The sequence below is a fragment of the Cyprinus carpio genome, chromosome A14 (genome assembly GCF_018340385.1).
Source record: "Cyprinus carpio isolate SPL01 chromosome A14, ASM1834038v1, whole genome shotgun sequence".
Lineage (NCBI taxonomy): Eukaryota > Metazoa > Chordata > Actinopteri > Cypriniformes > Cyprinidae > Cyprinus > Cyprinus carpio.
In genome coordinates, this window is record NC_056585.1 from 27,564,860 (window position 1) to 27,575,397 (window position 10,538).

The window sequence follows — 10,538 nt, forward strand, 5'->3', positions numbered from 1 at the left end:
CTGAGTGGCGTGTGGATGCCAGGGTACAGAATGTGGAACACCTGGGCTTGGAACTTTCCTCTTGGCTTCAGTGCCAAATGTGAGCATAATTACTATGGTCACAGATGGTAGCAGATGCCTCTTTGGGCTCTGTTTACTCTTCTTTGACATCAATAGATCTCAAACCGAGACGCAAACACGCGGCTTCTGTGAGCTCACATGCAACCGAGTGGATTTTTCACCATTTCTCTACTGCTAGAATCATGCATGAAAATAGAGGTGCAGTGCATTGATATATAATGGGTTATTGACTAAATAACTTTATTATTTCATATGATGAAAATCTGAAACATATACTAGCTGTTCTTTTTCAGTCAATTACAATAAAACCGGATGTAAAGCTTTTAAGTTAAAATAAAAAATGCAATGCACCATAAAAGTATTTAGGTATATAGAACACAAGCATAAAATTATTTTTATGTATTAATTTTATTTAATTTAATTTAATAAAATTATTTAGAAAGTATCCTTTCAAGTTCCGCAGAAGAAAGTAAGTTATGCTTTGCATCAACATGCAGGCGAGTCATTTTTATCTGAACTATCCCTTTAAAAAATGTTTTGAGAAGCAGAGATGCTCTGCAAGAGTGAAAAAGCCTCTGTTAGGTTGTGCTGTTTAATCATCGTTAACAGAGCTGAAATTTGCAAGTGCAAATTAATTTAATCAAGGACGTCTCTAAATCTGCAGCATAAATGTACTAATTAAGGGCGCATCGGTTATGAATTCTTTATGTGACATGAAAAACCGGCAACTAAAGAAGTCTGAGACATGAGAAGAAGCTGTCTTTCTATGCAGTGAAAGTCACTGAAATAACTGGCTTGAGCAAGACAACGCTTAAAAAATACTTAAAAATACCAAACCGGGACTTAACAATTAGGTTACTCAACTTATGATGCAACACGATGGTTTAGTTGGTTGACATGAACAAGATTGTCAAAATTGCAAGAATTATTTGTGATAGTCTTGGAAGCATAGATTAGAAAGGAGAGAAAATTATGAACAAGTAAATAAAAAAACTGGTGTATGATTTACTACACTCGAAAAATGTAAGTAAATTTCACAAACAATTAGAAAGAAATTGCAAGTATCATTGAATTAAATAGTATTTTCCTGTTTTAAAAGTACAATTTTGGAAAAATATTTTTTACAGTGATGTAAAAAATAAATAAGCACATATTTTTATCTTCCATTAAGCCGTCAGTCACTGCTGGACAGCTAGTTTGGGTCTTTTATTTTGTATTTATTGGTTAACTTCCCATAAATTAAAGAAAAACATTTTTATGATCATTTTTTCTTACAATAACTTGTGTAGCAGGGTGGAATTGTGAGCTTGATCAATGCTTTCAACACTGCAACTGATTATTTTGAGTCTAGATAATATTTTTTTTTTTCTATTTATTTATTTATTTATTTGCTTTAGAGCAATGCCAATGTAAAAGTCAGTTGTTTAATTGTTAAATAACACATCTGTTTAGGTGTTTTTATAGTTTTTTCTTACAATAACTTGCAGTAACAGGGTGGAATTGTCATGCTTAATGAATGTTTACTTTGTACATGTTTTTATACCTGCATAAATATGGTCTAGCTGGTTAACACTGATTTAGTCAAAATTGCAATAATTATTTGTGATAGTCTTGGAAGCATCAATCAAAAAGAAGTGAAAAAGGAGCGAAAACTTGGTAGTAATTTTCACAAAAACTTAAAAAGCAACTGCAAGTAACACATTGAATTAAATGTGAAATTTTCTATAAAAAGTACTCCAGTAATGTACAACTTTGAAAAAAAAAAATATATATATTTTTTTACAGTGTAGTTGTGTATTATTGCACATTTAATACATAAAAAAATATTTGTTGTTATTTCCTTTGAAAAGAAACCAATCTATATTTTCTGACAAAATGTGTTGCTAAAGGTATAATTTGCTGTGGTTGGGTATTTAATGTTGGAAGAAGTACAAATCAAACCTCCTGAACTGACTGGGCCAGCAGAAAAAAAAAACAGATCCTTATTGTTGATCCAGCCATAGTATGATCAGCGGAGCACGCCGGATCTGAGAGACAAGCATACGTAAGATAAAGTGGAGCATGCCAGCTCTTCAGATGGATATCCAGATCGATAGATCATATTGAGATTGTGACAGGATGACACGACGTCATTTGTCGGGTCTCTCCCACGGAGCTGACACTGACGCAGAGGCTGCTGGGAGTTCTCCATTAAGCCTGTCACAACCCAAATCCAACACTCATCACGTTCAGCAGACATCCATCTCCACGGCACACAACAGAAGTCAAGCACAATGAACAGAACACAAAACAAAAGAGAATCCTTTTTTTTTTTCTAGGCACTGAAATAAGTGACGCTTTCCGAGAAAAGGGTATAGTGCATTTTTTCAACAAACAGTCAATGAAAGCAGGTGTTTACCTTTAAAAAATTATGTTCCTCAACCTCAGAACATTAGACTGCAAATTACATTAGCAGTTTTTTTTCTATTTATTTGATTTGAGATTTGTAATTTTTATAACTCTGTTATAACCAAATATATGATCGATTTACATTCACGTTTAAAACATTTTCTATCAATAAACATTAAATAAACATGCAAATTACATTTGTGTAACAGGGTGGAATTGTGAGCTAGTGAACACTACAATCAATTATATTGAGTCCAGATTATATTGTAATTTATATTTTTTTTTACTTTAGAAAGCTTTAGAATGTTTATCCAAAGTGTTTTGGGGCAAATTAAGATCAGCAGCAAAGTAACTCCTTACAATATAATGTGTTACTAATAAGTGTTATTTAAAATATTTAAATTGGAGTAACTTCCTGAGTTTTTGCACTTATTTGAGGAAAATCTGTAACAAAGATGATTTTTGTTGAAATTAAAAATGTAACAACGATACTGTACTCACTCCTGATAGTTCATGAAAAAAAAACCATGAGAAAAACAGTAATTGTGTTTAATTGTTAAATTACAAATAAATACAAAATATCAAAGTAATGCGTTTCCAACAACACTGTTTAGAACAATGACAACATAAATGCAAGTTGTTTAATTGTTAAATTACAAGTCTTTATATAATATCACACGTACAAGGCTTTTCATTTTTTTCTTACAATAACTTGAGTAACAGGGTGGAACCGTCAACCTTAATGAATGCTGTCAACACTTCAATCAATGCAGAAATTGAGAAAAATTTAATTCAATTATTCATTTGCACTTCATCATGCATTTTGTGTGGGTAAATCACGTGGTAACAGGGTTGAGTACAAAATGTTTACGATTAAATCGAGCTACTTCTTATTCTAGGCTAGTTTTCATTTAAAAAAAAACATGGGATTTGTGCCTCTAATGCTTTAAATAAGTCATGAGGGACCAAAGTGTTTCTGTTCGTCCCTATTTGTGGAAAGTGCCAACTGAGGACGCGAGGAGATTGTGATGGAGAACGCTGATAACGGGGCACTTAACATCACCGCCGCTGTAGTCCCAGTGTCTCTCCAAATAAGAGAAACACCAGCACAGCTGCTGCGGACTTGAAGACTTCATTAATCGGTCATGACAACGAAACCATGCGAAAGACTGGTTAAGCTCAAGCCTCTGAAAATACTGGAGGTTATAAGAGAGATGGACTTAAGATGCAGCGGTCACACCCGGGGTGCTGATAGCATGACTGCCCCGATTAGCCTTTATTCCCAACGGAGCGGTTTTTACAGCTACTTAAACACATTTGATTTAACACCCCATCACAGGATGATATATTAACAGATCACACAAGCCAAATCTGTCACATTAACTTCACTTAATCTAAGCTCATAACGGCAAGTGCCGTGATGAGGATGTTGATGACATGTTTGGAGATAAACGTTTGATGTCGAAGACGTGATTAAGTGGCAAAGTTTATTGCAAAGTCAGACAGACTCCAAACGCCAGGTGTTTCAAATTAATCTACAACTGAGCTCCTCTTCGCAGAATTAGCTTGGAAATTAGACTTTAATTTTGTTATTTGATTAAACTTTCTTACGAAAACATTCTGTGTTTGATTTTTACAAATGAGAGATACAAGCACACTAGTCCCTCAGAGGATGATCAGGAGCTTGTGCAAAGCATCGTCCTGCTTATTACATGCCTACTTACCAGACAAACCAATAAATGAATTAAATTAATAACTTAAAGACCCCTCTAGTGAAAAATTAGGTTGCATAGAAAATAAAAATAATGACAAGAGTGCCACGACGCTTTATTCAAGAATTGTCATTAAAAGTCATTATTTTTGTTTTCTTTGCACACAAAAAGTAATCTTGTAGCTTCATGAAATTATGGTTGAACTACTGTCGCCATATGGACTATTTTAATGATGTCTTTGCTATCTTTCTGTGCCTTGAATGTGGTAGTTGCATTGCTGTCTATGTACTCTCAGAAATAAAGGTACAACAGCTGTCACTGGGGTGGTACCTTTTCAAAAGGTACATATTTGTACCTTAAGGGTCCATTTTGGTACCTTAAAGGTACATATTAGTACTTAAAGTGTACATATTAGAACCTAATTGGTTAAAAGTATACCTTTTGAAAAGGTACTGCCCCAGTAACAGCTTTTGTACCTTTATTTCTGAGAGTGTGCAGGGTCAGAAAGCTCTTGCATTTCATCATAAATATCTTAATTTGTGTTGCGAAGATGAACGAAGGTCTTACAGGTTTTGAACGACATGAGGGTAAGTAATAAATGATTTTTAGGTGAACTATCTCTTTAATACAATATTGGCACTTGTAGTTGAGTAGTGTTTAGTATTTAAATTAAAGGGACAGTGCACCCAAAAATGAAAATCTGTCATAATTTATTCACCTTTTAAGTTGTTCCAAACATGTATGAGTTTCTTTCTTCTGTTAAACATGAAAGAAGATGTTTTGAAGAATGTTGTTAACCAAACAGTCGACGGTACCCATTCACTTACATAGTATGGGGAAAAAAATGATGGAAGTCAATGGCTACCAGCAACTGTTTGGTTCTCATACAGAACCTCATACAGGTTTGGATCGACTCAAGGGTGAGTAAATGGTAACAGATTTTAATTTTTGGGTGCACTGTCCCTTTAAGTGAGTGAAAGTGGAGCAGATAGTCTAAACTGGTGGGAAAAAGTGGAGGCGGGGACTAATTTGCATATTCATGATTACACATATACTATATGAGGCAAGGGTGTAGAATTATATTCAAGCAATTTTAAAGCATGAATAAATTATTTCCTTGCAATAAATAAATAAATAATATATATATATATATATATATATATATATATATATAATATATATATATATATATATATATATATATATAGGACCACAGACACAACACTGAAAAATATTAGCCTAAAGGCTTTAGGTAAGCAGTTAAATAAATGCAAGCAAGAAAAGACAGTAAGCAGCTATAACAATCATGACAGCAGTTGCATTCTCTAAATATGTCAACTTTAATCTTAAATGTCTCAGACGAAGTCTAAAAGCACTCGTGCTAGGTGCACGTTAACGGGTCGTGCTGAATTAACAGCAGAAATTAGCGGAGAAGAAAAAAGCCTCGCAAGAACTATAATAAGCTTCTCAGTAGAGTGAGATGTGCTGCAGATCTCATCAGTGTATGAAATTATAATACTGGGAGAACATCATGTGACTTCACCCTTGCTCCTCTATTTCTGGCTGTAGCTAAATCAAACATGTAAGTAACTACACAGAGCACGACGTTAAGTACGAGAGAATCCATCAAAACACAAATCTGCAGCCTTGCCTTAAACAAAATCTAGCGAAACAGAGAAGAGCCCACATTAACCCCGCAGTTTTTGAGAAGGGTGGTGTTGTCATAGCAACACACAGTAAAAATAACACTAAATAACACACTGTTTATCAGCTCGGAATTCAATAAAACTGGACTAAACAGACACTAACTGACTATAGCCAGAAATGATCAACAATTACGCACACTTGTACTAATTAAGTCGAGCGATCTAATTGAGTCTAAATTTGTCTTTTCATCCATTTGTTATTTCGCAGGCTATCATTGCGCGGCCCTGCCTCTTATTCATGTAAGCAATTAATGCTTGTCAGGATAATGATACATATAAGGGCAATGTTTCCGCCCCGGTAATTATTTAGCCCATGAGCTAACACAAGTCTGCTCCCATCTTTTCCTTTGAAGTGACTATTATGTTTTCAGAGAAAACCGTTCAACGCGTCCTCCGTCCCGTCCACAAACAAAGGGCATTTCAAGAGTAATTTATGCGAGCAAACCGGAGATGCACTCAGCCAGTGCGAAAAGCACGGGTGACAAACAGATCGATCAGAATCTCATATTATCCCATTTATATTATGTTTCCTCCAAACTCAAATGAGTCATCAGAAAGCGCCTGAGACGGAGAGCACGGCCTGCGTTTGATGCTTCTCCAAAAATAGCCCGCATTTTAATGTCAAGCGATGAAAACGCAACTCGCGTAGACCGGCCTAAAGATTTGCATTGCCGAACAACACGGCAGGCCTTTGGTCGAGGCTTCTTTGGCCATGTTTAAACTCAGCGAACGCTCTTGTTTACATGCATGTGAAATAGCAGGCAGGAGGAGATGAAGAGAAGGGGGCTGCTATGTTTTTGTATTAAAATGCTTGAAGCAGTTACGCCTAGCAAAGACACCTGGGGCATCAGTGCCGCTCCTAATTGAGAGATCATACATCTGTCTAAGATGCAGGCATCGCACTGGACTAATGAGACAGTAAACTGGTACGAGGCGCCAAAGAGGCGAGCACAAGAGTGAATGAGGCGTGATGCATGTTGGCTTTGAATGGAAATATCAGATACTAATGGCTGCAAAGCTCCCAGATCAACCCTGTCAACCCTTAGGATAGCGGAGGATCCCGTCGGATGCGAGCTCAAGTGAAAATCCAATTTTGCTGGAGCTGCAGAAAACACAGATTTTCATCTTTTCTTCCCAACTCTTCGGGATTCTAGAGCTCGACCGTGACAAGCAACAAACCTGACAGATCTATAAAGGTCATTTGTAAGCACATCACTGCACAGTGTGAAGCATCTGTCTGCCTTAAAACCACGTTATGTTTAAGCGCTGTATATCCGTGACTTTCTCAGTCGTTCGTGATTAGTAAATGGAAAATATTAAATTTTAAATGTAATATATTTAAACGATGGGTTGGATGTAATAGGATTGAAGAATCAGCCGAAATAATCTATTAATTAGTAGTTTGGGACCAAACAGTTCTTGATCGACTTTAAATTTAAGAAAATTATTTGTTTTGTCATTCTTTATAAAAATAACTTTGGTGACAAGGTTGAAGTTCAAGGTATGAATACCAATCCAACTCATTCTTTATGCGTGATTTTAATCGTTGGATAGAATTGAAAAGGTCAAGACCTGGGAAAGGCCAAAATCACATTTAAAGAGGGGGGAAAAGACATTTGGTGCATTTAAAACTAATTTAGTTTAATAGGTTGATTATGTTAAATACATCAATGAATTATATAGCCTATTAATTTACCAAATATAGCCTATTTAATAGTTATCATAACAAAAAGCTTGGAGTTCTGCCTATGATTCTATTATATAAAAAAATAATAATACTAAATAGTGGGGAAAAGTTTGCCTTATTCATGGAATACGATGTATAAGCACTTAAAAAACAAAACAAAAACAAAAAAACATCGGTCCAATAGTGCAGCAAACTGTAGATAAGTTGATCATAACTACAACAATTTATATTAATTTACAGAAATTCCCATTTTATTTTAGGATTTTATTCATTTAAATGACTTGTCCAAACAATTCTATGTCCATGGGATTTCCTGACCTTGATGGACATCGGCTGAAGCCCTGGTTCAAGCACCAAATCCAGGATAAACAGGTAAGAGCATTCTCACAATTCAGAGTTGAATTAAATGTAATGAAACAGCATTGCTTCCATTATAGATCTGGCCATTTGCGTGCGTGCACCACCTACAGCGCTATAAATATACGTGTGAACTCGATCTGCAAACGAGGCATGCTTTTGTTTTTCCACACAGATAGGTGAAGAAAATGTAGAGCTCCTAGCACAGGCCACTTCACCTTCATCGAGTTAAAAGGAGCGACTGGGAAATGAATTGAAAACAAACTCCATCACCCCCACTGAAATGATAAAGCTGCAATGAGTACGAGCCGCTGCGCGCCGCGTCCGACAGAGGGCACACTCACCCGAAATTACATGTACCTCCGACAGAGGATGCGCTTGCGCGCGATGAACTTTTCAGGGTTCCCCATCAACAGTATGTTGCTTTACATCACAGTTTAATGCATAAGCGTTTTAAAAGCAAGATGCATCCAAAAAAGCGTCGATGGATATTTTTTATAGACGTGCATCTCCCAAAACCCCTCTCTATCGACAAAGAAACGCGTGTCAGCATCCGCGGCACGTGCCAGCTTTCTCCTTGAGAGGGCAGCGCTCACCTTGAACTAGATGTGCGATTAAACCCAAGTCACAGCGTGTAAAGGTGCGTCCACGAACGTGCGTGTTTCTATCAAACAGCTGGGCATGAGACATGCGGAGCGCGTGCGGGTGCGCGTGCGAGTGCGCCAGTGCGCGTGTGTTTTGAATTCAAATGTAAGCAGCGAAATGCAGAGCAGATACCGCAGCATGCCAATCAACCAACACACCATCACTACTTCGGAGAGTGTGTGTGAGAGCCACATCAGCTGGTGCGCCTCAAGTTGGCGTGCATACGCACTGCATTTTAACATAGGTACACATAACACCAATGAAAAACTGTTACATGCAACATACCATGTTTACTTCGGATACCATGTCTATGCTGGCTATGTCTATATTCATCCCTACCGCCACCGGAGCGCCTGATGGGAAAAAGAGAAAGGAAAAATAAACTAAAAACAAAATATGTATATGCAACACCAACACCCCAAATAAACCTCACACTTCTCACAAAACTTATATGAAACGGCATGCATTATATGTATATGCAACACCAACACCCCAAATTCACGTGGCATTGCGCATGAAACTGTTGATTTGTTACAACCACTGGAGGTGAACGCACAAATGCAACTGCACGACTGACAAACGCACAGTTAGACGCGTCCTTGTATCAATAACAGCTTGAGCATCTTCTGTGATGGACTCGTATGTGCGCGCGTGAATCAAAGCAGATTTTAAAGCATGCCATTTCATATGCTGTCATGATGCAACAAAAGTTGCGGTGCAAATCGAATCGATCCCCAAGTTGGCGTCCCTCTCTGGGAAAAGATAAAATGGCAAAATCGCTGGAAATAAGCATGCGTTCATTTTTCTCATGCATTGACATGCACGCCTGATCAGAGACTGGGATGAATGAACAAGGTCTGCATGAGTAATTGGGCATGTTAGTGCGCGTGACAACCCAAATGCAACAATTATAGGAATTTTACTCATGCATTAGCTTACCTCCGAAATCTGGCCTCAGCCGAATGTCGTATCCTTTCATGAGTCTGTCCACGGTGTCTTTGACCACCGGCATATTGCTCGGGTCTCTGATACTGCAATAATATCACGAGATGTTCGTAAATTCTTCTTGCATCCAAAAACACAGCATTTTCTGTTCACAAACGGCACAAAATGCAACCCTACCTTTGCGCGCACGCCACGGCCACGATCAGCGGACATAATAGGAGGATGTGTGGGGTTTTTCCGATACTCTCCATCGCAACAGTTTTGATGGGCTTTTGGATGTGGTGATGAAGACAGCGCACATCCAACTTACTGAAGCCAGTGCAGCGAAGGCAATGAGCTGCGCATGCGCACACGCCAGCTCCAGATCAAAGAGCAGCTCCTGATGATGCTGGATGAGCTGTTTCCATTGCGGGGGAAAAATTAAAGGGACGACTGAATAAACCAAGTCAAGAAGAAGAAGACATCAGGTGATCTTCATGCAGCATTTCTAGTCCTGCATGAATGTGGGACTTGACGGGTTCCTGAAGGTGACACGAAGGGGGTTCAGTCATAGCGAACTAAGGTAGCCCATCATAGTCATAACCACTTGCTTTAAGGTCTCAAAATAAAAAGCCGCTGAGAGTTTCTCCGCAATGTGTTGTTTATTGTGAGAGAGACTGAGAAAACATATTCGACACAGTACAGTTAAAGACCAAATGATCTCTTCTTCATCGTTATGTAGCTCCTATTGAAACAGCACAGCGGTCTTGTTTGAAAGTCACGAACAACCGTGAAGAGTGGCTTGCTATTGCTAGTAAAAAAATAATAATTTAAGGTTATTAGGGGGAGAGGCTTTTCATTCTAGAAAGCATTTGATTGGACTAAAAGTTGAGCACGCAGGACACGTCATTGATATTTTTGGTCCGTCTTCCTGAGGATTTTAAATGTCTGTTTAATATATATATATATATATATATATATATATATATATATATATAGTCAATTTTCAGGAGTTCACTAGTATATAGATGACCTCAAAGCTATAGAAATTAACTAAAG

General features: G+C 37.5%; 1 protein-coding gene across 2 annotated transcripts in view; it reads right to left on the reverse strand.

Moving 5' to 3' along the window:
* The window catches only part of gabrb2a (gamma-aminobutyric acid type A receptor subunit beta2a), a 39,323-nt gene extending 29,059 nt beyond the window's left edge, over nt 1-10,264 (reverse strand). Inside the window, exons 1-3 of one of the 2 annotated variants that reach the window (XM_042770429.1) lie at nt 9,678-10,264; nt 9,495-9,586; nt 8,841-8,908 (exon numbers count right to left, since the gene is read on the reverse strand). In XM_042770429.1, the coding sequence (XP_042626363.1) occupies nt 8,841-8,908; nt 9,495-9,586; nt 9,678-9,751 (234 nt within the window). In that variant the 5' untranslated portion in view covers nt 9,752-10,264. The remainder of the gene's footprint in view (nt 1-8,840; nt 8,909-9,494; nt 9,587-9,677) is intronic. The other variant, XM_042770428.1, reaches the window with a different exon arrangement.
* Nucleotides 10,265-10,538: the final 274 nt, after the last annotated feature.